The sequence below is a fragment of the Saimiri boliviensis genome, chromosome 2, assembly GCF_048565385.1.
Source record: "Saimiri boliviensis isolate mSaiBol1 chromosome 2, mSaiBol1.pri, whole genome shotgun sequence".
In the NCBI taxonomy this organism is placed as follows: domain Eukaryota; kingdom Metazoa; phylum Chordata; class Mammalia; order Primates; family Cebidae; genus Saimiri; species Saimiri boliviensis.
In genome coordinates this window covers 2,950,695-2,977,425 of record NC_133450.1, presented here as the reverse complement: position 1 = coordinate 2,977,425, position 26,731 = coordinate 2,950,695, and the positions used below count along the sequence as shown (strand labels likewise).

General features: G+C 37.8%; 1 protein-coding gene and 1 pseudogene across 7 annotated transcripts in view; both read left to right on the top strand.

Annotated features, from left to right (window-relative positions):
• UBE2Q2 (ubiquitin conjugating enzyme E2 Q2) overlaps nucleotides 1-26,090 on the top strand; it is a 79,270-nt gene extending 53,180 nt beyond the window's left edge. For 4 of the 7 annotated variants that reach the window (XM_074392639.1, XM_039468736.2, XM_039468735.2 and 1 more), the window contains 7 exons: nucleotides 403-463; nucleotides 1,510-1,600; nucleotides 7,060-7,118; nucleotides 15,760-15,808; nucleotides 16,299-16,394; nucleotides 22,258-22,324; nucleotides 24,455-26,090. In XM_074392639.1, the coding sequence (XP_074248740.1) occupies nucleotides 403-463; nucleotides 1,510-1,600; nucleotides 7,060-7,118; nucleotides 15,760-15,808; nucleotides 16,299-16,394; nucleotides 22,258-22,324; nucleotides 24,455-24,486 (455 nt within the window). In that variant the 3' untranslated portion in view covers nucleotides 24,487-26,090. Of the gene's footprint in view, nucleotides 1-402; nucleotides 464-1,509; nucleotides 1,601-3,336; nucleotides 3,439-3,473; nucleotides 3,710-7,059; nucleotides 7,125-15,759; nucleotides 15,809-16,298; nucleotides 16,395-22,257; nucleotides 22,325-24,454 lie in introns of those variants that run through there. The other 3 variants (XM_074392638.1, XR_012516068.1, XM_074392640.1) reach the window with 3 other exon arrangements.
• On the top strand, nucleotides 7,319-15,753 carry LOC141583459 (peptidyl-prolyl cis-trans isomerase A-like; annotated as a pseudogene).
• Nucleotides 26,091-26,731: the final 641 nt, after the last annotated feature.

Here is a 26,731-nt window from a genome sequence, read left to right as displayed (position 1 = left end):
ACTGTGAGTAGATTTATGTATACTGACTTGGAAAGATGTCCCTGAAAGTTGAAGAGTGATTATAAAACAAAATACGTGGAAGGATTCCATCTTTGTAGAAATGTATGTTCATAGAAGAAAAGTCTCAAGTACATGTGATTTTGCATAATTTTTTTTTTCCACTCAGACCAAATGGTAAGCAGTTTTTCACCTCATTAAAGAATCTTCTCAATTGATGGCTATAATTATCTGTTAAGGGCATAAGATACTCAGCTGCAGTGGTGTAATATTTACTATATAGCTTAGTCGTTCTGGGTTTTAAGAGCAGAATTTTTAGCTTTCGTTGGCTATTTATACATTTTTGCCATAGGAATAGTTATATAATCAAATGAAGAGTAGCTAACGTGCTCTGTATCTTAACAGGGATTTATTCAGTGGAACTCATAAATGACAGTTTATATGACTGGCATGTTAAACTGCAGAAGTAAGTGGTTTTTTAATGCTAACCCACTCTTTGCAATGGTAGACTATCACGATGGAGGTTTTTCCCTTCTAATTTGATACCTTTACACTGTGGCTTTTAGTTAAAACTTTAGACCTTGTTTCTATAGAAATAGTCCTTAGATTGTTTAAATGAGCTGCTTCTCAGGCTGAATAAGAAAGTAAGATAAAAAAAGGGACCAGCTGCGGGATAAAGTGTTTTATGGAGTTCTCAAGAACAGGGGAACTTAGAACAAAAGTGTGTTTAATAACTTCATGAGACTGACTGTGATAATCAGTTTTGAAATAAGGAACCACCCAGCACGTTGGGAGGATGAGATGAGAGATCTCTGGAGCCCAGGAGTTTGGGACCACCCTGGATAACATAGCAAGACCTCATCTGGAAAAAAAAAAAAAATAGCCAGGTGTGGTGGAGTATACCGGTAGTCTTAGCTATTGGGGGTGGTGGGAGGCTGAGGCAGGAAGATCTTGTGCTCTAGAAGTCAAGACTGCAGTGAGCCACTGTATTTCATCCTGGATGACATAGTGAAATACCACAACTCTTTAAAAAAAAAAAAGTTGTGGGGAGGTGGGATCCAAATTGGCCAAATTGGACCCGTATATATAGGACAGTTGTAGACAAACACAGATTTTTTTTAGTGATTTAACTTTTCGTAGTCCCATCCATGGCAGATTTTCTACTTGAACCCCTTGGCTAACAATACAAGTGTAGGAAGGCATATTAAACTTTTTTTGAGTTCTTGAGAAAATTATATGCATGTGACTTTTCTTTTAGAGTGACTGAACTCTAAAACCCCTTATTAGATTAGATTTAGAGTATTATGGTCTCTTTTGGACATTTATTCCCAAGGAGCTGGGAACTATAATGACCTCTGTTTTTCCTGGTGATAATGGAGCACCTTCAGACCTTCTCTTTCTGGAACTTACCCTAGGTGCTCTATTTTAGCTGTCAGACTAGTTCATTTCTGAGTTCAGTTAACAAATCTCTAACTTTTTATTTGAAACTGTTTTTTGTTTTTTAATTCTTAGGGTCGACCCTGATAGTCCTTTGCACAGCGATCTTCAGATCTTAAAAGAAAAAGAAGGCATAGAATATATATTGCTTAACTTCTCTTTTAAGGTAAGAAAATAGTTACAGAGCGCCATATACTTCCAGTGGGGGCGTATAGTTGTACAAAGGCTTTGGAATACAATTTGGTTAGGTAGAAGTTCCTCATACCCTTTGGTTCAGAAGTATTGCAGACATACTGTCGTAAGATGTGAGTACTTACGTGTACCAGGTAACACAGGAATGTTCAGAGCAGCATCATTTATAATAGCTCCAAACAGAAAATAACCCAAGTGTTCATTTCAATAAAATGGAGAATTGTGGTGTTTATAAAATGGTTTACAGCTATGTGGGACAAGATGGGGTGGATCTTGACACCTAATAAGCAAAAGAGACCAGATTCCAAAACCTATTTTGTACGATTCCCTTTATATAGAGTTCAAAAATAGGTAAAACAAATGTTGGTTAGGGCATACATTCTTAGTGGAGGCAATGTCACCTGCTGTGGAGTGAAAATTGATCTTCAGAGTGAAAATCTTAGCTGTTATAATGGTCTGCTGCCCTCCAAAGGGGGCTACGTAACATAAACAGATGTACAATCTATCTGTGGTGTTAAAATTTCATGGAGCAGGGGGAGTAAAATTAGGAAGAAAACTTCTAAAAAGCCTTTTTAGCGGGGCAAAAATGAAAAGAAAACTGAGGAACACTTATTTATGGATTCATACTTGGGTAGTAAAACTACTAAGAACAAAGAGGTGATTACATACAGGTTAGGATAAGGAGTGGGAGGTAAGGAGGTGTGAACTGAAAGATACATCTGTGGGCTTCTTGGATACTGGCTGTAATATATTCCTTGACCAGGTTGGTGGTTACATGGGCACATAATTTATAATAACTTCTTAAAGTGTACCTCTGTGTTTTATGTACTTTTCTGAATTTATGTGTTATATTTAATAAGTTTTTTTTTTTTTTTTTTTTTTTGAGATGGAGTCTTGCTTTTTTGCCCAGGCAGGAGTGCAGTGGTTCAGTCTCAGCTCACTGCAACCTCCACCTCCTGGGTTCAAGCAATTCTCTTGCCTCAGCCTCCTCGTAGCTGGGATTACATGGGTGCACAACCACCCTCGGCTAATTTTTGTATTTGTAGTAGAGAGGGGGTTGTACCATGTTGGCCGGGCTGGTCGAACTCCTGACCTCAGGTGATCTGCCTGCCTCAGCTGCCCAAAGTGTTGGGATTACAGGCATGAGCCACCATGCCTTGCCTAATAAAGTATTGTTAAGATGCTAAAAATAATGGTTAAAGAATAGCAGTGCAATCTAGAAAAAATGTTAATGATTTAATATGGATCTGGATACAATGTAATGGTTTAAAATTTATGGATATGTGAGATATTTTGATGGAAAAAAGAATACTGCCTTTGTACTTACAAAAACGATAGTAATACTTTTCTAAAAGCTTCTTACATAGCTTTTTTATGTGTATATTTTTGCTTGGGGATATACCTTGTGATTGAACTTTCTTGAAATGACCCAAATGTCAGTATTACCTGTCACTATTGTTATCATAGAAACTGTTGTGGTTGTCAACTGGGTTGTCTTCTTAAAGTATGAATCTGGTATATATTGACTGAAGTTGCTAATGGCAACATTTTTACTAATTCATATGGGGGAGCAGATGAAGCACCCAGGCCAAAAACAAAAAACAAAACACAAAAAACCAGAAAGGTATCTTTCTTTTTAAAACATTAAGTCATATGTCCATATGCCTAACACCAAACTTAAGAATATAACCTTTTTGTTTTTTTAATCAGTCCTTGTAACCCCTGATGTGCCCCTCCCTTGTCACGTCCTCTTTGAGAGATAACTTTATGGGAATATGAAATTCTGGCCAGGAAACTGGAGGATTCGTGACTGCAGGTGGTGTTTTCATTATTTTTTCCTGCTCTAGGTAGAACTTCAGGGAGGGGACGATCTGGGAGGTAAATGGCTGAAATTCTATTGGATTTCTGTTTCTGGACCATGGCTCCTGATACCAGAAAGAAGGGCCTTTTCTGGGGTTGGAGTTTTTCTTAAGAGGCCTGGGAAGAATGTGATTGCCTTGAGCTAACTGACCTTCTGAAGAGGACCTTAAACTGAATTGCCAAGTTATTAGTATCGGGATTCACAGACTTTGGAGGATAGCAGGTATGCCTTGGAAAGATTTACAGGAAGGAGCCAGAACAATATATATTTATGGCGTCTGATGTCCATAGTGACAAGTTTAGAGTCATGAATATTAAGAAAAATGGAACTTGAGATAAAGCATAACACCAAGATGGGAGTGAGGGCAGGAGGGAATCCGACCTGGTCAGCACTTTGGTAAATCCGACTTGCTGTGCTTTTAAGGAAGTCATTTTCTGATGTTATAGGCAACATCAGAATTACTGAATTGAATTCTGAAGTAGTACTTTAAGAAAGGTCTATTTAGGTAAGTTGAGGTTTATTTAGAGAACCTCAGCCAGGATTGGGAAGAGATTGTATTCCATGTCCTAGGATACAGGTGGTGACATTGTGGATTTGGAGAGAATATGGGGGGTTGATGTTAGCTTGCCTTCAACTGTTTGAAGGAGCATGTATATGGAAGCATTAGTTTTTATTTGTTTTTGGTGAACACAGGGCACAAAACTAGAACTAGTGAGTCAAATTACAAAGAGGTAGTTTTTCAACTCAATATGAAGTGATTTGTTGTAACTATTTAGACCCATCTGGTGATGTAAAGTAGAATGTTCTCATCCTTAAGAATAACTTAGAAGGCTGAGATGTTAAATGGAAAAATCAGATGACTTCATGAGATCCTTGTAGAGCCTGAGAGACTGGTTCTGAGTTAATATATACTAAGGTAACTCAGACTTCTTAACAATCACCCTCAATCTCCCCCCTACCCCGAAGAACTCTCTTTATTTCTGTAAAATCTAGATTCCTGAGTTTCAGGGTACAGAGTTTATGGAATAGAGTTCCCAGGTTTTGATGTGGAAGAGTTAATTCTGAACTGTTTACAATGAATTAAATCATACATTATCAATGAAGAGGTTTTGTAGTCATTTATTAGGGATTCACATGTTTAAAAATCTAATAGGCCAGGTAGGATGGCTCATGCCTGTATTACCAGCACTTTGGGATGCTGAGATGGGTGGATTACCTGAGGTCAGGAGTTCAAGACCAGCCTGGTCAACATGATGAAATCCCCATCTCTACTAAATATGCAAAAATTAGCCAGGCGTGGTGGCGGGTGCCTGTAATCTTAGCTACTCTGGAGGCTGAGGCAGGAGGATCATTTGAACCCAGGAGGGAGAGGTTGCAGTCAGCCAAGGTCACGCCATTGCACTCCAGCCTGGGCGACAGAGTGAAACTCCGACTCAAAAAAAAAAATCTAAATAATAAGTTAAATGAAGTTGTACTTTACCAAGCTTTATATCAACCTCTATACTTTTCATTATGTCTGTTAAATATAGATGAAAGGTGAGCTACTTTATTTGAAAGCAGATTATAATAACTGTCATTAAGTTGGTATCTTGTGTCATTAAGTTGGTATCTTGTGGATAATCTTACATTTCTCTTGCAAGATAGAAAATGATTTCTTCTTATCCCTCATCTTATATCATCTTCTTCATTTATTTTTATCAAGTCTGATGATCTTTGTCTTTTAATTGGACCCATTAGTTATTGCTGATTCTGGGGTCCGAATCTCCATCGTATAGATTCATTCCTGTTTGTCCTTCTTGCTTCACATTGCTTTTTGTCATTCTTTCGGATTTTTTTGATGACCCTAGTTTTCTACCTCTGTCAATGTAGTTCTTACTCTTCTTCACAACCCTTGCAGTTACAATATGTCCTTGACTTGTCAAAGTCTAATATAAACTTGGAAATTTATGTATTTTTTCTTTTCCTTTTCAATACAAGGACCGTAGAACACTGTGAGTTCATGTCCTGCCTGCCACATATGTGCCGCTGTCATTGTGTACTTTAGTTCTACGCTTACCTAAAACCCTACACTTAATTATATGGTCAGTCAGTATTCACTTAGATCCACATGCACGTTTGCTCTTTTTCATGCTCTTTATTCTCCACATTTTCATTGAAGATCCTCTTTCTCCTGTCTGAAAATATCCTATAGTATTTCCTTTAGTGTGAGTCTGAAGATAAAAAAAATTTTCATTTCATTTTTGAAGAATATTTTCATTGAGTGTAACTTTCTAGGTTGGCTGTGCCTTCCAGCACCTCGAAGATACCATTCTCTTACCCTAGCTTCCATTGTTTCTTGAAGTATTTATGGTGGTTAGATCTTGTGAAGTCTTTGGTTAGTTTTGGAAAATTCTCAGCAACCATATCTTCAGGTATTGCTTCTGTCCCATTCTTCTTCTTTTTTTTTTTTTTTTTTTCTTCCACAACCCTACATATGTAATAAACTTTTCAGTATATTTTTTATTTTCTCCATTTTCTACCATTTTGTCTTTCTGACCTAGTTTCCAGTTTACTGAATCTCTCTTCTATTAAGTTACTGCTGTGGTTAAACTTATCCATTAAGTTATTAATTTCAGCTATTGTATTGCTAAATTTCAGAATTTCCATATGGTTCATTTTTTGTAATTTGCATTTCTCTGCCAGGTTTTCAGTCTTGTCTTGTCTTTCCTTGCTTATGTTTGGCAGTAGCTCTTATCTTGATCCCTTGTGACTTCGTGTCTGTTGTTTGCTTCTCTTGTTTCCTGTTATGTCGACAGTCTTTAAGTCTCATGTGGCTTATTTTTGGTGATAGATGTTATATATGAAACATGGTATAACTAATTCGAAGCCTTGGATGATATTCTCTAGAGAAGATTTACATTTGTCCTTGCCAGGGCCTTGGAAATCAGCAACCCAGGATCGCCTCATCCAGTCAGGAATTGAGACGATTAAAGCTGTTAGGGCAATTTGCCCCTTGTTCTTCAGGGTCCCAACCTAAGGAGTGGGAGACTTAGCAGGGCCTCTCCTCGGTGGAGAGGAGAGCTCCGGTGTTTATCTTTTTGTGAGCTCTGTGAGTCTGTGAGTTCTAGCTCAGCTTGGTAACCTCTTCTTTTTTTCTTCTGTCACTGGAAGAAAACCCAAGGGGGTTGGGGGGAAGAAGACCCTGCTCTCTGGTGTTCCCTTAGCCCTGAAACTGTTACATTTTGTTCACCTTTCTAGTTCTTAGTCAGACGATTGATCTAAATTACCTAGTTTATCATTATTGGAATGGTTCCTGTATATAGTTTTATTGAAGTGGGACCCCTTCACATAATTCATGAGTTTACCATAACACTGTTCTGTTTGGGCCTGATATTAAGTTCATTTTTATTTGCTTTGGGTCTGGTTTTAACTTCATTTTTATTTGCTTTGGTTTTTGTTTTAGTTTTAGATACTAACTTTATAACTTTTACCAATTATCTGATAATAAATTACACATTCTTTATATAATCTTTTAAAATCTTGAAAGTAGTGTAACATTGAGGATGTTCTTAACTTGCTTATTTGCTTTTTAGGATAACTTTCCATTTGATCCTCCATTTGTTCGAGTGGTGTTACCTGTTCTCTCAGGAGGGTAAGTTTAAGTGATTACTTACAAAATCATTTTCAGTTTTTTTTTTTTTTTTTTTTTTTTTTTAAATAGAGACAAGGTTTCACTATGTTGCCCTGACTGGTCTTGAACTCCTAGGCTCAAGCAATCCTCCCACTTTGGCCTCCCAAAGTGCTGGGATTACAGGCATGAGGCTACTGTGCCTGGCATACTTTTTTTTTTTTTAAATATAGCGTGCACCAGAATCATTTGGAGAGCTAGTCCCAGGGTTTCTAATTTCAGTAGGTCTGTGGTGGGGCCCAAGGGTTTACATTTTTTTTTTTTTTTTGAGACGGAGTTTCACTCTTGTTACCCAGGCTGGAGTGCAATGGTGCGATCTCGGCTCACTGCAACCTCCGCCTCCTGGGTTCAGGCAATTCTCCTGCCTCAGCCTCCCGAGTAGCTGGGATTCCAGGTACATGCCACCATGCCCAGCTAATTTTTTGTATTTTTAGTAGAGACGGGGTTTCACCATGTTGACCAGGATGGTCTCGATCTCTTGACCTCGTGATCCACCTGCCTCGGCCTCCCAAAGTGCTGGGATTACAGGCCTGAGCCACCGCGCCCCACCCCATGGGTTTACATTTTTAAGAAGTTTCCAAGTGAACTTGATGCTGTTGTTCTGGGGCCTACATCTGGAACCATTACTTATAAAGCATTATGTTGTTGATAGGTAGAGTTTTTAATGATTCATACATACACATATTTATACATACATACACACACAACACACATATGCTTTTTACCGTAAAAAAACAAATGTTTTTCAAATGTAAATTGTGATTGAGGGTGTAGAGAATGTTATGATTGGAGAGTGGTCCCCACATCCTTGTGATTCTATTTGGTACTTCTAGAAATAATCACAGGAAATCCCATGGATCTGTGGAGCTGGCTGTCTAATTACTTCTAGAGGTAATAGTTGCAGTTTAGTAGAGTCAAATGGTAATTGTCATGCAATTTTACTAAAGTTCGTATTGCTTCTTTTTATAGTTGAAAATCTTACAGAAGGTAGAGAAAAGATCACAACTTGTTAGGTTAATTATTAAATGTTCTGTAAATCCTCAAAGTATGATCAGTTTAAATTGAGAATTTTCAAACACTCAGCTGACTAATTCTATTATGTGCCATAATCTGTATTATGGTGATTAAAATCTAAATATATCCAGCCCTTACTTTGATCATTTCTATGGCTGAGATAGTAATAGTTGCATTTAGGGTAAAAATAGGAGTGACTGCTTCAGACTTCACAGCTTTCTCCTGAAGAGCTGTGTTCCTACGGTTATTTTTAGTTGTATTTGCTTTACATGCTTATGTATGTGTTTTGGGGGCTAACATCATGTTAAGAGTTATTTCTGTGTAGTCAGAGTACATACTAACATTCTGTGGTGTTGATACTACAGAATAGTTATTTGGGCATGATGTCCATCTGTAAAGCTCAGGGAAATAAAAAGAGTGTGTGTGTGTGTGTGCTTGTGTGTGTGTTTAATGTTGGTATTACGTATGGATATGCTGAGCTCATTTTGAGTTCTGCCACATGGTAAAGCAGTATTATTTTTATTGATTGATTGAGACAGGGTCTTGCTCTGTTGCCCAGGCTGGAATACAGTGGTGCAGTCATGGCTCACTGCATCCTCGAAGCTGTCCTCCCACTTCAGCCTCCTGAGGAGCTGGGATGCCACCATGCCCGGCTAAGTTTTATATTTTTGGTAGAGATGGGGTTTTGCCATGTTGCCCAGTTTTGTTTTTGAACTCCTGGGGTGAAGCTATTCACCTGCCTCAGCCTTGCAAAGTACTAGGATTACAGGTGTGAGCCACTGCGTCTGGCCCAATTTTGTTTTTAAAAATTATTTATTTACTTTGTTTTGTTTCTGCTTTTTTGTTTTTTAATTTTTTTTAATCTTATTTCTTAAGGATTTACTTACTTGACACCTGTAGCCTAATCTTTGCCATACCCCCGAAAATATTCTGTGAGTGCCAGTATAGTGAGTTTTTGTTGTTGTTTATTTGTTTGCTTTTTTGAGATGGGGTCTTGCTCTTTTGCCAGGCTGGAGTGCAGTGGTGTGATCTTGGCTCACTGCAACCTCCGCCTCCTGGATTCAAGTGATTCTCCTGCCTCAGTCTCCTGAGTAGCTAGGACTACAGGTGCACACCACCACGCCCAGCTAATTTTTGTATTTTTAATAGAGATGGGGTTTCGCCATATTGGCCAGGAAGGTCTCCATCTCTTGACCTCGTGATCTGCCCATGTTGACCTCACCAGGTCCCAGGATTTCAAGCGTGAGCCACTGTACCTGGCCTAGTGGTTTGTTAATAGATGTTTGTTTTGAGGGGATTGCAAGGTTTTGGGAAAACCAGGTTCAAAATACCATTTACCAAAAGACTTCTTGGAGACTTAATGCTGTTTTCTTTTCTTTTTTTTTTTTTTCAAATTTGTTTAATAATTTACATGATAGCATCTCAGAGGATGGTGTGCTCTGGCATACTCTCTGGGAAATGCTGCTGTATTGGAAATTAGAGTTTTGAGTGATTCCCACGAGTTTTCTGCTGCAGAGCAGGAAATGCTAAAGTGATTCCCTCAGAGCAGATGTTACAAGTTTCCTTTTGACAGGTTGTTACAGAGTTGATCACAAGTATACTATTACAGTGAGTGGAAGTCCCTGGTTGGGCTTGAAACAGAGTTGTTTAGGATTGTGAACAGTTTTATTTTGTTACCTTTAAAGCTTCCCTATACTGTTTTTGGATTAGGCAGTAAAATTGCCATAAAAAGTACTTCCCTTGTCATAAAACCTAATGATCAGTTTGGGAAGTTGAATGTTAGGTAACTCAGCCAAGTATTTACATATACAAAATAAACCCAAGACTTGAAAACTAGTAAATTTTTAACTTTTCTGTCTCTTGTTCACAACACCAGCCTTTTACTAACCACCAAGCCATAGTTCTTATGTTTTTCATAGTTTAATGTTAAAACATCTTTAATGAAGCCTTTACTAATTGGGGAAAAACAACATAACTATTGTGCTGTTGTGCTTTAGGTTTTTTTTTGTTGTTGTTTTTTGAGACAGAGTCTTACTCTGTTGCCTAGGCTGGAGTGCAGTGGCACAATCTCTGCTCACTGCAATCTACACCTCCTGGGTTCAAGGTATTCTCATGCTTCAGCCTCCTGAGTAGCTGGGACTACAGGCATGTGCCACCACACCCAGCGAATTTTTGTATATTTAGTAAAGACAGGGTTTCATCATATTTGGTCAGGCTTGTCTCAAACTCCTGGCCTCAAGTGATCCACCCACCTTGGCCTCCCAAAGTGTAGGATTATGGCATGAGCCACCGCACCTGACCAACTATTATGCTTTAGTTTTATGCACTTGTTTATAAAATTGTATATATTTACTCAGTATTCCCATAAACATGGGAAAAGGAAGGCAGGTCATTTTTTGTTCAAAATCTTATTTGAGAGAAAAAAATGATCAAGGAAAAGATTTGGAAGAAATTTACAAATTCAGAATAAATATATAAAAACTTTGTTTTTCTTTTTTTGAGACAGAGTCTCACTCTGTTGCTAGGCGCCAGGCTAGAGTGCAGTGGCACGATCTCGGCTCACTGCAACCTCCGCCTCCTGGGTTCAAGTAATTCTCCTGCCTTAGCCTCCCAAGTAGCTGGGGCTACAGGCGTGTGCCACCACGCCCAGCTAATTTTTGCATTTTTTAGTAGACAAGGTTTCACCATGTTGGCCAGGATGGTCTCCATCTCCCAATCTCGTGATCCGCCTGCCTCGGCCTCCCAAAGTGCTGGGATTATAGGCGTGAGCCACCGCACACGGCCTATAAAAACATTTTTATGGGCTTTGCAGACGCCGCCACCTCCTGGAGCCTTCTAGTATCAGCCATGGTCAACTCCACCATGTTCTTTGACATTGCTGTAGATGGCGAGCCCTTGGGCTGTGTCTCTTTCGAGCTGTTTGCAGACAAGGTTCCAAAGACAGCAGAAAACTTTTGTGCTCTGAGCGCTGGAGAGAAAGGATTTGGTTATGAGGGTTCCTGCTTTCACAGAATTATTCCAGGGTTTATGTGTCAGGGTGGTGACTTCACACGTCATAGTGGCACTAGTGGCAAGTCCATCTGCGAGGAGAAATGTGATGATGAGAACTTCATCCTAAAGCACACAGGTCCCGGCATCTTGTCCACGGCAAATGCTGGACCCAACACAAACGGTTCCCAGTTTTTCATCTGCACTGTCCAGGCTGAGTGGTTGGGTGGCAAACGTGGTCTTCAGCAAGGTGAAAGGAGGCATGACTACTGGGGAGGCCATGGAGCGCTTTGGGTCCAGGAATGGCAAGACCAGCAAGAAGATCCCCATTGCTGACTGTGGACAACTTTGATAAGTTTGACTTGTGTTTTATCTTAACCACCAGACCACTCCTTCTGTAGCTCAGGAGAGCAACCCTCCACGCCATTTGCTCGCAGTATCCTAAAATCTGTGCTCTCGCTGTAGTTCCCTTTGGGTTCCATGTTTTCCTTGTTCCCTTCCATGCCTAGCTGGATTGCAGAGTTGAGTTAGGTTTATAATTATGAAATAAAGACTGAATAACAACAACAACAACAACAACAAACACTTTTATCAGAACATTTTTAAATGTGATTATAAAATTGACCAGTGTAGCTTTTCAATATTTTATTGCAAGAATTCCAAGAATTTAAGTTTATGACCTTAGTTTACCACCTAGAACAGAGACAAATACATGAACTTATGAATAATGCCGTTTTCAGTTCTAAAATCTGTTACATAGTTTCTTTGATTCTTTTATGCCACAGTATTATCATTATTCAAATGAATAATTTGAATAATAAATCAGCTTGTAACCTACCCAAATCTTCTGATCCCTAATAAAGTGTTTTTCATTATACCAAATGCCAACTATATAAGATTAAATACTTCATTGATTGTCAAATACTAAGCATGGACTTAATTTATCAGAGGTTTAAAGCAGCAAAGAGTTGCTCTGGCAATAGTAACCTGTTGACTTCATGAAGTAGGTGGGATCTCAGCTGGGCAGTGAAATGTGAGTGGGGTTTGGTCAGTTGGTGGAGGTTGAAGGAAAATTATTTACATAGGAGAAAGTGAACACAATGAGGTATCCAGGAAATAAAATGAAGGAATCAGAGTATAGGAGACCAGTTTGAGCTATAACACAAGGAGAGTAGGATTCATGTAAAAGTGTTGTAGGAAGTAGTGCTGATGTAGTATCCTGTACTTAAATGGTTTTGTGGATTGGTGATAGATTTTTTTTTCCTGGTAAGTAAACTGTTACCCTGGATATTCATCTTTCTGTATAACTGATTGAGAAACAGGGAAATAACAGTAAAGAAACTGTTGTAGAGTAAATCTGGTGACAGCAGAAGAGAATATGAGACACATTGTGCTCACAGAGCCTAGAAAGGTGTGACAGTAGTTGAGGGCCACGCTGTTGTCTTAGAGTGCTGAGGAGAGCCTCCATTGCTTTGGTAGTTGTGGGAGTGGAAGGAGGAATGAAATGTACAAGCTCATTGGAAGCAGAATCAAAATGGCTTGGTCTTCATAGTCAACAATCAAGTGAGGAGGAGGAATTACTGGCTGACTTGGGAAGAAGTAAGAAATGTGAAATACTGATAAAACACAATTCTGGCCATCTCAGTCAGGGTAAAGCTGAAGCACTGTGTGATCCTAGGGTAGATTATTGATCAGTTTTGTTCCATGTATTTTATATCCCTTATCTTCTAGCTGTGACCCTATTTTCTGACATAGCCAAAGATTTCTTTAAACTAACAGCCTTATTGAGATACAGTTTATATATGATAAAGCTCACCTTTTGAAATGTACAATTCGGTGGCTTTTAGTATATTCGCAGAGTTGTGCAGCCATTACCACTACCTAATTTCAGAACATTTTCATCACTTTTTCAGAAAGAAACTCTCTACCCATTAGCAGTCATTTCCTATACCCCTCTCCCCAGCCATTGATCCTGGCAACCTCTCTTCTAATTTCTGTCTCTGTAGATTTGCCTATGCTGGACATTTCATATAAATAGAATCATACAAAACGTGGCTTTTTGCGACTGGTGTTTTTTACAGTGATTTCAAATCAAATTCCTGAAGAGGCTAAGCTTAGGATAGTGTTTGCTGTACGACTTTGGCACCTGAACTTGTTTAAAGTTGAAAATTTTCTATTACTGTGTCCATATATGTGGCATATTATCCTTAGATGACCCTTACTTAGATTATTAATATTTTTTACCTAGTATACTTGAACTGTCTCAGTATTCAGCAGGAACTCTTTGGAGGCAAAGAGCAGTAAGAATTTGAAACACATACTGACAAGTAGAATTGACAACTTTTAGGTAGAAATGCTGCTGATAGTGTATATTAAGGAAACGTTTACTTATCTTTTTGTATAGGTACTAGAACTACTTCTGTCTTGTGTTTAGACTTCAACAGTATTTGTGTAGGTATTATGTACTTGTACAAATGCATTTTATTTTGTCCTAAAAACCCAAAAACTTCCTTTCTTCCTGACTCCTGAGACTCTGCACTCCCAAAGGAAGAGTGGGGTACCTTAAAGGAAAAGTGGTGATGGTTTGATAATGGGTAGCTGTATACTTCCTTTTCCCAAAACAAGTTCCTGTCTGCCATCAGCATTTCCAAAATTGGAAGATCACATGTGGTGTTAACTCATTAACCAATTATTAGACTTTGATCAATTGTGGAACCAAAATCTAAATGAGTACCTGGATCTTGTAGTTCTGTTAAATCAGTGAGTGCACATTATGCACAATACTCTTTTAGCCCAGTAGGGGATTTAAAGAATGGAGGAGAGATTTCTGTTTCAGAAATAGAATACACAAAGAAAAAAAAAAATTTTTTTTTTTTTGAGACAGAGTTTCGCTCTTGTTACCCAGGCTGGAGTGCAATGGCACGATCTCGGCTCACCGCAACCTCCGCCTCCTGGGTTCAGGCAATTCTCCTGCCTCTGCCTCCTGAGTAGCTGGGATTATAGGCACGCACCACTATGCCCAGCTAATTTTTTGTATTTTTAGTAGAGACGGGGTTTCACCACGTTGAACAGGATGATCTCGATCTCTTGACCTCGTGATCCACCTGCCTCGGCCTCCCAAAGTGCTGGGATTACAGGCGTGAGCCACCGCGCTCAGCGAAAAAAAATTTTTTAAATCCCATCTTTCTTCACCTGATTTTAAATTTTTGGAGAGTTTTTCTTTTCCTTCCATCAATCTTTCTCTTTGAAAGGTTTCAGGGTTTGGGCAAAGCAAATGGAAAATACACTTGCTTGGATTCTTCAGGGTGGGGGAGTCAAAGAGGGCTTCTTTCCCTCATTTTATTATTAAATGATGTCACTATAACAATTATTAATGTGAACGGTCTACAGCAGAAGTTTTTAGATGCCTTCTCTGCAAATAAATTTGACACAAGGATACCTTTGGTTATCTGGAATGGAAGATGTGCAGGCCAGAATGGTCTTGGCAAGTCTTATGTTGGCGGGGGGTGGAGGGGTGTGGTGGGAAAGAGAGCATTTGGACGAGTAGGAAGCAGAAGGAATCTCAGGCAAGGGAAAGGTGTGGGCAGAGCCCCGGAGGACAGAACAGTTTGTGGTGGACTTGGTGTCCATATAGACCTAATCAGTGATCTTAGCTTTTGTGTTTTCAAAATTGCCACAGTTTTCTTAAACTATCATCCTCTTGATTAGGCGTCCCCAAACTACGGCCCCGCGGGCTGCATGTGGCTGCCTGAGGCCATTTATCCGGCCCCCCGCCGCACTTCAGGAAGGGGCACCTCTTTCATTGGTGGTCAGTGAGAGGAGCACAGTATGTGGCGGCCCTCCAACGGTCTGAGGGACAGTGAACTGGCCCCCTGTGTAAAAAGTTTGGGGACGCCTGCTCTTGATTTTTAGGCATGATACTTATGTATTTTGAAATTTAAAATAGCATTAAAGAAGAAATGAAATTATTTTGTTTGAGAAAGAGTTAAAAGATTAAAAAATTTTTATCTAAATGATTTCCTAATGGGAGATCTGATACATCCCCAGAACTTGTCTTTGGTGCAGAGAGTAGTAATCTTCAGGTCTAGAAAGAGCTTGAGGAGTCTCAGAGAGGAGATCCCTGGTCAGAACCATTTGATTCTCACAACAGAACCATAAAAGTGTGCAGATGTTCATATTATGCATAGGATAAGTTCAATGCCATTGTCAGGGGAATAACTCTTGACTGTAACATGATGGTAGAGAAAGTTTCAGACATAAAGAACACTAGAATGCCATTTAAGGAAACTGGTTCTTCTGCCCCTATTCTTTGGAATATTTAGGGCTAAGTTCTTAGTTACTGACATCATAAAAAATCTGAAAGTATTCTGTCCTAAGAACCATTTGAAAACATTGACTAGAATTTTAGAGGTATGACATTAGTGTGCTAACATTAGAATTTTTAAATTACCCGTAGTCCTGTATCCCTAAGAACTGTTTGCATGTTTACATGGTATTTTCTCATCTTTACTTGTGTGCGTATTTTCTTAGTAATGGCACTTAGAAATTGTTTAAGGAAGAATAATTCTCAAGAATTTCATGTGATTACTTTTTTCTTTTTAAGGTATGTATTGGGTGGAGGAGCATTATGTATGGAACTTCTCACAAAACAGGTGAATTTTCTTATGGTACTCCATTTTCACCCTCAATTTAGTGTTTTGATAATGTAAATTAGATTGTAAGTAGAAAGTTCTTTTATAATAGCTCTTACTCTTAAAGAAATTTTAGTTTATTTTTTAAATAGCTCCTACTTTCAAGAATGAAAAAGGTAAACCAGTAAAATGACATTGTACTTGGTGCTGAATCTATGCTAGGATAGGAATTAAGAGTGACCTTTATTTAAGGTTTTAATTTGCTCATGTTGGGCACTTGGAACATAGGTTTGTTGCATGTGTGTGTGGGTGTGTGATTCTGGGCCAATTTTATGTGTGTGTGTGTGTGTGTGAGAGAGAGAGATTCTGGGCCAATTTTACTTTTCCCACTTGGCTATAGACTTTTAAACACTGATTTGCTGCTATTGAGTTACATGCCATTTTGTTAGGCTTTCTCAAGTGGGAATCAGAAATGCTGCCATATTTTAGAGATGTTTTTTTCTTCCTGTAGGGCTGGAGCAGTGCCTACTCGATAGAATCGGTCATCATGCAGATAAATGCCACCTTAGTCAAAGGCAAAGCCAGAGTGCAGTTTGGAGCAAATAAGGTACTTTTATTAAGAATTTTACATAAACCATAAGATATATTTAATATTACTTTATGAGGCTTCTTCCTGTCTTAATTCTTTTATAAGATAGTTTCATTTTCATTTGGTTTGTTTTCTTGTTACAAAATGTGATCTATAGAAAATATAGAAGTATAAGAAAATTAAAGGTACTGATATTTGCTTAATGATTTAGTATCTGTTCTTTTAGTCTTTGTTATATTTGCTGTAGATAAACATGCCTACAGTTGTAAATTTGTTATTGGTCTGTATACCCTAATATGTTAAAAATTAGATGTACTTTGGAGTTTTAAAAAATTGAGTTCATGTTATAGAATAACTAATTACTGGTAAGTTTTTATGTGCTAGGCTCTAGTCTTTTTGTTTGTTTATTATTGCTTTTTTTTCCCTCTATTCCTATGCTTACCAAGATTTTTTTCATCTTTTATTTATTTATTTATTCTTTTTTTTTTTTTTGAGATGGAATTTCGCTCTTGTTACCCAGGCTGGAGTGCAATGGTGCGATCTCGGCTCACTGCAGCCTCCGCCTCCTGGGTTCAGGCAGTTCTCCTGCCTCAGCCTCCTGAGTAGCTGGGATCACAGGCACGCGCCACCATGCCCAGCTAATTTTTAGTATTTTTAGTAGAGACGGGGTTTCACCATGTTGACCAGGATGGTCTCGATCTCTTGACCTCGTGATCCACCCGCCTCGGCCTCCCAAAGTGCTGGGATTATAGGCGTGAGCCACCGCACCCAGCCTCATCTTTTATTTTTTATTAACTCTTTCAATCCTCTTAATAACTTAAAAAGTAGGTACTATTGTTATATGCATTTTGTAGAAGAGGCAACTGAAGCATACACAAGTTAGATAACTTGTCTAAGGTCACAAGTGGCAGAGCAAGGATTGGAACCAGGCAGTCTGGCTGCCCTGGCCCCAACCAAGAGGAGCTGAGAGCAAGCCATGGGGCATAAGAATGTTGGTCAGACTGATTTTCTGTTCAGTTATTTAATTTTAGGACATTAGCAAGAAAGCCTTCCAAAGCCAGATGTTTCTCACCATGACTTTTAGCAAGAATTTGTGGTTTTTAATGGCAAGATGGTGCTCTAAGAAGCTTCCATTCACTATGAAGGGAATGGTAGTTGAGTTAAATAATGAAATGCTGGAGCACACAGCCTTTAGGGCAGCTTCTGACCTCTTTCCATGGTCAGGAAAGGCCCCTATCTTTCCCTGCTGCCCATAACCTCCAGTCATTCTCTTACAGAATCCCCTAGACTGTGATCATATTCAGATGAGAGATTGTTTTGTTTTTTCCAGGGTAGGAGGAAGTGAGTCAACACCTATACTAAGCAGTCTAATCTTCTGTGTAAATGAGCAAGGTTGAGGAGCCAGATCTCTTGCAGAATCTCAGGATTATGCAAGATGGTAAAGTAGTCTCATGTTAGAGGTATCTGCAGCTGTTATCAGAAGCAGACACAGATGCTTTTTGTAGGAAAGGATCTCTAATTTAAGCCTGTAGGATTCCCAGAGATTAAAAGCAGGCAAATATGAATTCAGTCAAATCATAGCGTTCAAGTAGTCAACCCAGCATATTTGAGAATTGTCAGAAACAATAAATAATAGTTATGTTTCCCCAAAGACTGTAGGTTTTAGAATTACCAGCTACAGAACACCGACTTCAGATACTAGAATTGTGAGAAAATAGTTACATGTGAAATCTAATATAAAGAAAAAAAGATGGAATCATAAAATTGAGCAAGCAGTAAGCCCATCAGGAATGATGAGGAAGACCTGAAAAGAAAATGGATGAAATATAACTTACAGAAATAAACTATAGCTGGGTATGGTGGCTCATGCCTGTAATCCCAGCACTTTGGGAGGCCGAGGCAGGAGGATGGCTTGAGCCCAGGAGTTCAAGACCAGCCTGTACAACATGGTGAGAACTTGTCTCTACAAAAAATACCACCCCACCAAAAAAATTAGCTGGATATGGGGTATATACCTATAGTTCCAGCTACTCAGGAGGCTGAGTTGGGAGGATCACTTAAGCCCAGGAGGCCAAGGCTGCACTGAGGCATGTTTGTACTACTGCACTCCAGCCTGGGTGACAGTGAGACTCTGTCTCAAAATAAAGAAAGAAAAAATGTAACTGCTGAAATAAGAAACTCAGTAGATTAGACACTAGAAGAGAATTAACAGATTAGATGATTATCTCCAAAAAAATAAGTTAGTATGTTACACAGAGAGACATGAGAATAGGTGATAGGGCAGAAATTGCTGAGGTGGGTCGGGGAGAGATCAGAATGAGGTCCAAAATATGTCTTAGGGGAATCCCAGGAGCAGATATTAGAATTATACTAGAAAGTGAGAGAAGCAGACGTTTTAAAGGTGATAGAAGCAAGTGTACATAAATCAGTCACAACAAATGTAAATGGACTAAAGGTACCAGTTGGGTTGAATTAATAAAAGAAAATCCAGCTGTTTTAATCATATTTATAAAGAGACAAAAAGATTGAAAGTTTATTTTTTTACTTTTTGCCTCCTCCAATATGTATTTAATCTAGATTTACATATTGCTTTCAGTTGTCATCACTGTAGTTCTTTAATCTAGAGCTTTTTTTTTCATGGCCTTAACGTTTTTTGAAGACTGCAGGCCAATTCTTTTGTAGAATCCAGAGAAAGTTTTCATAAATGAGAATGATAAAGATATGCCAGTATACATTAGCCAAAAAACAAGTGATGGAGTTTTAGTATCAAACAAAATAGGATTTTGGAACAGAAAGCATTAGTAACTTGAGGATAAAAGTCTGTTAATTAAGAGAATGTAACAATTTTCATATTTTATGTATCAAAATAGCCTCAAAATACAGAGGAAAGACGGATACAACCACAGGGAGAAGTTGACAAGTCCACCATCATAGTTGGAGATTTCAGTGTACCCTGTTTACTATTAGTAAGATAAACAGAATGCCCATATGTAGATCTGAATAACCAGTGAACAGGCATGGTATCATGGACAAATACAGACCTCTGTACCCAATAATTAGATATAGATCCTTTTCAAGTGTGTATGGACTATGGAAGAAAAGTTTAGTATAAGTCTACAAGGCAAGTCAGAAGATTTAGAAACAATTGGTACCATCCACACCATATAATTTATAATTTAAATATGAAGCAGTTAATGTTAGAAGGCAGTAATGAAGAGATCAACAAAATTCTATAGAAATTTGGAAATTAAACACCCTGGTAAATCATGGTTTTAAAAAGCAAAACGAAATTTTAGAATGCTCTGTGCACCATAATTAAAATACTAAAATTCTGTCCGTTCCTGTCTCCCCTCCTCTCCTTCCCTCTTACTATCTGGAACATTCAAGAAGCTGATCTTTTTCAATGAACAACACCTCAAATACTGAAAAGTAGCAAAGGACAGATGTCATTCTCTGATGTTAGTAAAATCTATAAGTTAGTAACAAAACCAGAAAATACTTACTTGTGGAATTTAAAAACTCATGCAAACAGCCTTTAGATCAAACAGGGATTTGAAATTAAAACTGCCGAATATCTAGAGAATAGCAATAATGCAATTATTACTTATCAGAGACTAAAGAAGAACTCAGAGGAACATTCATTGCCAAATCCTTATGCCATTAAGAAAAGAATGAAAATTAATCAAGCCTCTAACTCACTGTTAGGGCAGTAAAAAAGAAGCCTGAAGGAGGCCAGGGATGGTGGCTCATGCCTATCGTCCTAGCACTTTGAGAGGCTGAGACAGATGATGGCCTAAACTCAGGAGAGACCACGCTAGGCAACATGGTGAAACCTATCTCTACTAAAAGAAAAAACCCACAAAACCAAAATGAAAACTAGCCAGGCATTGTGGTGGGCACCTGTTGTCCCAGCTACTCGGGAGGCTGAGGCAGGAGAATTGCTTGAACCCAGGAGGTGAAGGTGGCAGTCAGCTGAGATCAAGCCGCCGCAGTGACAGAGTGAGACTCCATCTCTAAAAAAATCTGAAGGAAAGCAGAATGGGGAAATGACTGAAGATGTACAAACAGAAATCAGTGCATTACAAAAATAGGAAGCGCTAGACAGACCCCCAGTACAGTAAAGCCTCTGCAGAAACATTCGTTTTACTGATAATTGAGACTGGGAAGGCCAGCATTATTTTCTCCTTGTATTTTGGGTGGTAGGCAGTAGGGTTGGGAAGTGACTGCTTCAGTCTTTCGGGAGTTTCAGGGTATGTGTACTTTTTATGTATAGTTTGTTTGTAAATCTTTTATTTTGTCCTTTTTTGGAAAATACTAAAAAAAAACCCCACCTTTTCCATTAATGTTAACGTGTTACTATACATTTTATCTTTAGTTTATTAGGTGCATTATGGCAGGGTTTTACTATTTTAAAGAGCTCTTAGATGTTGAAAAAAACTACCCTGTAGAAACATGGGAAAAGTGCTTACATAAATTTAACATCATGTTAAAAAAAAATGGGAGGATATAAAAAGTCTGTTTACAGAAATAGAAATAAATAGCTCATGAACATAATGGAGACATGCTCAAGCTCAGTAATAGAAATACAAATCAGAACTGTACTTGGAATCTCTCTTAGCGTATTATCAGAAATCACAAAGATTAAAGTACTGCGTTGGTGAGGCTGCACTGAGGCATTCTCATAGATGGCTCGTGGGCAGACACATCTATACAGTTCTGTAGAGGGCAGTGTATACTCAGAATTACTGAGGCATATCTCTCTTGACCCAGCAGCTCTACTCTAGGACATTTTTACCAGTACTCCGCAGATACATGTACAAGGTTGCTCATGGCAACACTTTAACAGCAAAATATTGACCACAACCTTATTAATATCTACCAATAGGGGCTTGATTAAATATTTGAATATCCATATAATAGAAATATTTCAGTGTTTAAAACCTATGTTCTATGCTGATATGGAACATTCTCCAAGATATGCTAGATGAGAAAAGTGGCAGACCAGTGTCTGTAGCATGCACCTGTTAGTGAAAGAAAGCTGGGGACAATGGCTAATAACAATGGCCGTACATGAATATTCTTGCATAATCTTAAAGAGGAACATACAAGAAATTAGTAATAGTGGTTAACTTGTATGGAGGAAGGGAGGAAACTGGGTGTTTAGGGGATAAGTAGGGAGAGTTTTCACTTAGGATGTAGGCATTTTTGAGTCTTGTGCTGTGTGAATTTATTATGTAAAAAATTCTATGACATAATATAGTGGATAGATGGGTGCCACTATGGAGAATGCTCATGATATATTAGTTGGAACTTAAGATACAGGTTGGTTGTACTTATGGTGACAAAATTAATCCTAGATTTGGTTCCTTAAAATTTTTACCAAAAGAGGGCTCCTTTAGTAAGCTTGGTGCCAATTATACGTATTCTTTAGATTTCTAACTTAAAATGTCATTCGTTTGTGTAGTCGTGGAAGCTTAATACTTTCTTATCTGAAAGTAATATTTTATAGGGTTTTTTAAATAGAAGTTATGTGAAGAGAGTTTGAGTTTTATTAACATCCAGATATCATTCTTTAACTTGATTCAGCCATATGGAGATTGACTCTAGAACCAGAAAGCCTTGTAGTTGTGCAATGGTAAGAAGACTTATAAAAATGAACTGTGAGGCTTAGTGATTTTTATTGGGGTACAATTTTGGTTTTATTCTTATAAAATTATAGAGAATAATGAACTTGAGAAATGAGGCTATTAAGTTAAAATTGTTTTTGAAATGGAGATGGTTTCCTGTGTTCTTTTAAGCACAATGTGATGCATTCATAAATTTATTATAATAATTTTTACCTAATTACACTTTTGATTTGAAATGTGTAATTCTCTTTCAGAATCAGTATAATCTAGCAAGAGCCCAACAGTCTTATAATTCCATTGTACAGATACATGAGAAAAATGGTATGTTTAATTCAATAAGTATTTATTGCTGTTTAAGACATTTTAGATAATGTATTAATATTTACCGTTTTATTTTTCTGTTTTTGCTTTAGTTTCTTAAAGTACTGTCACCATAGTAAAAAAAACACCAATAAACAAAAACTTATGCAGCATGCAAAATCTTTTAATGACTCTCTAACATTGTGCTTCATTACAAATTTTTGTATACTATACACTCAGCCTAGGTATTTCAGAGTCAGAATCAAGATTTTTTTTTTTTTTTTTTTAAGTAGGTTAATGAATGACTCATTTTACTTACTTGAAATCTTAGGTTAGGAACTGAGCTAAAGGCAACTCTTTATTGATGGAATTCTCGTTATAACTAGAGTGCAGTGGCTATTTACAGGCATAATCATAGTGCACTGCAGCCTCGAGCTCCTGGGCTGATGCCATCCCCTCTCAGTCTCCCCAGTAGCTCAGACTGTAGGCGCAAGCCACCACGCCCATAAAGTATTCTTGACTTTGCTAGAAATGACTTAGATTTGTGTTTTGTGTTCGCTTCTATTTTAATGACAAAGCAAACTTATCACTCTTTCAGTGATTGCTTACTTATGGAAATAGTATTCAGAACAAAATTTTCAAGCAGAAGAGAGAAACGATAAAATTTGAGGACAAGGCCAGGTTTTCATAACAACAATTTGTAGTGCACAAAATTAGTAGATCCAAAGAAACTTGTATAATACTTTATGGATACTTTATAGATCTTGGCATATTCATACTATTCTAAAGTTTCATACTAAACAGTACGTAGTCTAATTTGCATTTTTATGGAGAGCTTAGGTTTTTGTGGAGCCCAGGAAACAGATTTATTTTTATTTTTATTTCTTAAAAAAGCAAACATTACAACCAGCATTCAAAAAATATTTACAGAAAGTGCTGTGTTTGAGAGTGTGTGGGTGTGTGTAAGCTTTGTTGTGATGAAAGAGTAATAGATTCAGTATCAGGAGAGATGGCTTCTAGGATTTGTTTTTTTTTTTAATCTTAAAAAAATTTTTATTTTTCTTATTTGTAAAAAATTGACAGACATGCTTTTCATGTACAACGTTTTGAAGTATACATGCATTGTGGAATGACTAAATCTAGCTAATTAACTGAGGTTTGAGTACCTTGCTACTGATAATTGAGTTTACATTACATAGTTTCATTACTATTTAATAACTTACATAGTTTCATTTTTGTGGTGAGAGACTTGACACCCACTCTCAGCATTTTTCAAGAATACAGTATATTGTTATAGTCACTATGTTGTACAACAGCTCAAGATGGATTCTAGGTTGGTGTGCTGCTAACTCGGATTTTGGGGATAGGCATCACTGCTCCTGCTGCGATGGCTTCTGTGTCTTTGGTGAAATGACACTATGGCTCTGATAACAGTCCAAGTCCCTCATATCCTGCATTGCCAGGATTTTGTTTGGGTGGGGAAGTAAGTACTTTTCATGAGGTTTACTTTCAAGCATAGAACTGAAGTAGAATAAAACTTACTCTTTTAGTCTAATATTCCACAGTCATCTTTAGTTAGAGATACCATTAATACAGAGCTCTTGTGTGGAAAATTCAAATATAATTTATTCATAGAAAATAACTTTCTGTTGTGAAATAGCAAAATGCAGTGTTAACCAATCCAAGTGTGAGTTTAATTTTTACAGTAGGTCAGGTGTGGTTGTTTACACCTGCAATCCTAGCACTTTGGGAAGCAGAGGCAGGTGGATCGATCACCTGAGGTCAGGAGTTCGAGACCAGACTGACCAACATGGTGAAAGAAACCCCATCTCTACTAAAAAAAAAAAAAAAAAAAAAAATTGGCCAGGCATGGTGGTGCGTGCCTGCAATTCCAGCTACTTAGGCAGCTGAGGCAGGAGAATTGCTTGATCTGGGAGATGGAGGTTGCAGTTAGCCAAGATTGAGCCGTTGCACTCTATCCTAGGCAACAGAGTAGAACACTGTTTAAAACAAAAAAAAATTTTTTTTTTTTTACAGCATATTTAAACATCAAAATTATGAAGAGAGACTGTAGCTAACCTTATTACATGCCAGTTCTGATTGGTTTAAGAATTAAAGTATTTTAACTTTTTTTTTTCCATTCTGTTTCAGGCTGGTACACCCCTCCAAAGGAAGATGGCTAAATATGTTGACTGTTACATGTCCGGACCAATGTTGCTTTAAAGAAAATCTTTCCAACATGCAGACACAAGCTTTGAGTGCCCCTATTGCAGCGGTACCGAAGACGTTAGTTAATAGATATTTTAGTGGATAATCTGTCACCTGACATCCAGTATAAGTTATAGCCTTTGCATTTTGCTCATTTTAGATATCTTGGACTGAGCAGTGGGGACTTTACTGTATTTTTCCTGATAAATACACGTACTGGTCACTCCTTATCATCTCTTTTTCTTGAAAAGTGAAGTTTTTAAAGCAGTCAAGTCAGCATCAGGCTACTGAAGTCGTGGCTTTAGGGTAACTTTTCTACATTGAGCCCACGGGTCATAAGGATTTGCAATATATTGTTCCATTTAAAGCCAATACAAGTTTAATCAATGTTCAATACTGGTTTTGAAAATTTAAGGCCTTCTAAATCATAGTAGCTCTTTCATGTTTAAAACCATTTTATGATATTGCCAAAATAATAACAGGAAACCTACTCCATTAAATTGTTAAACTTTTTAATGACTATGTGAAGATATGAATTGTTCCCTGAAGGTATAATCTTGATTGAGTTGTATTGTGCTTTTTAGGCAAAGCAGTGTAAAACTATGTTAATTAAGGCTTGTGAGTAGTGGTTTCCACTGGGGCATCAGAGTCTTGCTGGGCTGAGTCTGCTGCTTGGTGGTTCAGTGTTTCTTATGAATAAGAGCCACAGGATAGAGCTGAAAGTTATTTAAAATACTAAGTCATCTTATGTTTCCATTTTATTAACGGGATGTTGCAATCATTTGTAAATTTAAAAACTTATAAAGTGATTGGCACAAAGACTCCTTGAGCAAAAGCTGCACAGTTAAGTACAAAAAGATATTTAATTTGGAGACTTTAGAATAATTTTCACCATAGTCATAAAAATGGCTTTTACATTGAAAGATGAATAGAAACTTTACATATGTTAACTTTTTTTTATAGAACCTGACTCAAATCAGGGTACTCTCCATTTTATTGCCTTACCTGAATCAGTCCTTTTTTGTTTGGTAATAGTTTTTTTTAATACACCCAAGTTTGATTTAAAAGTAAATTCTAGCTATTAAGCACTTTTAACAAGAAATCCAGAAGCACATTTTTCTGCACAAACCAGTTACAAAGTTCAAAAGTGTTTTCTTACGCATTTGCTTTGAGATGCAGTTTTTAACTTTGTAAACCACATCCAAGAGACTTGGCACTTCTACATTGTTGTGTGTGTTTAATTTCTTTTGATTCTATTTTAGTTAAGAGGGCAATAAATAGATTTTCTGGTGTTCTTGTTCACTTGGTTACCTTTGTATGAAGTTCTGAGTGCCAGTTGCTCAGATAACAAGTGACAAGACAGAATTCTTTAAAGCATTAAAGTTCCTTAAACCTAAGGCTAAATCTTGAATACATTATTGAATTCTTTAATTTCTTGATGGCAAGCAGATTGATAGCTGCACATTTGGCATGCTTTGTTTTATGGATTTTATTTTTAATTGCAGATTTTATTTGGCAATCTACAGTAAATTTTGTAAACTTGCATCAAGTTTATGAATAAAGAACTATTTAAAAATTTTGTTTATGCTGATCACGGCAAGCAAAAAATTACTTTGTCATTTTTCCCTCATAAGAAAACTCTGCTTGATGTGTTTGTAGGCTCTCTTGAGTTTCTGGAATAAGATATTTAAGGAGGGAAGGGGTGAGAGGAGGCTTGGAAGACAGGCAGATTTAACAAGAGAAAGTGAAAGAACCTGGAAATGGTCTGTACACACTTGGCGTAGTCACCTTTTCCTCAGCCTTTTTTTCTCTTCCATTCTCATTACAAATTCAAGTGCTACTTTTTCCTTATGACTATCCCTAGTTCCTACAGTTACAATAATCTGCTCCTCCTTTAGTGTACCCATGGCCTCCTTGCACACAGTTGACAGGTTATTTCACATATAAGAAATCCAGAGGTAGGACAACTCCAGATACTGTACATATGGGCTTGGCTCTGCTTCCTTGAGATTTTTTTCTATGTTGGGTTCATCTTTTGATGGCATATGTGCAGCCACCTTACTTGATCCAGAGACAGATAATGCCTGTCTTCTAGTGTCTTAGGAGGTGAGGAAATCTCAAAGCACCATCCATCCGATCAAGCACACTGCCTTTCACTTTTCCTTGGTTAGATCAGGGGCCTGTGCCTACCCCCAAACCAGTGGCTGGTGAAAGAATGAA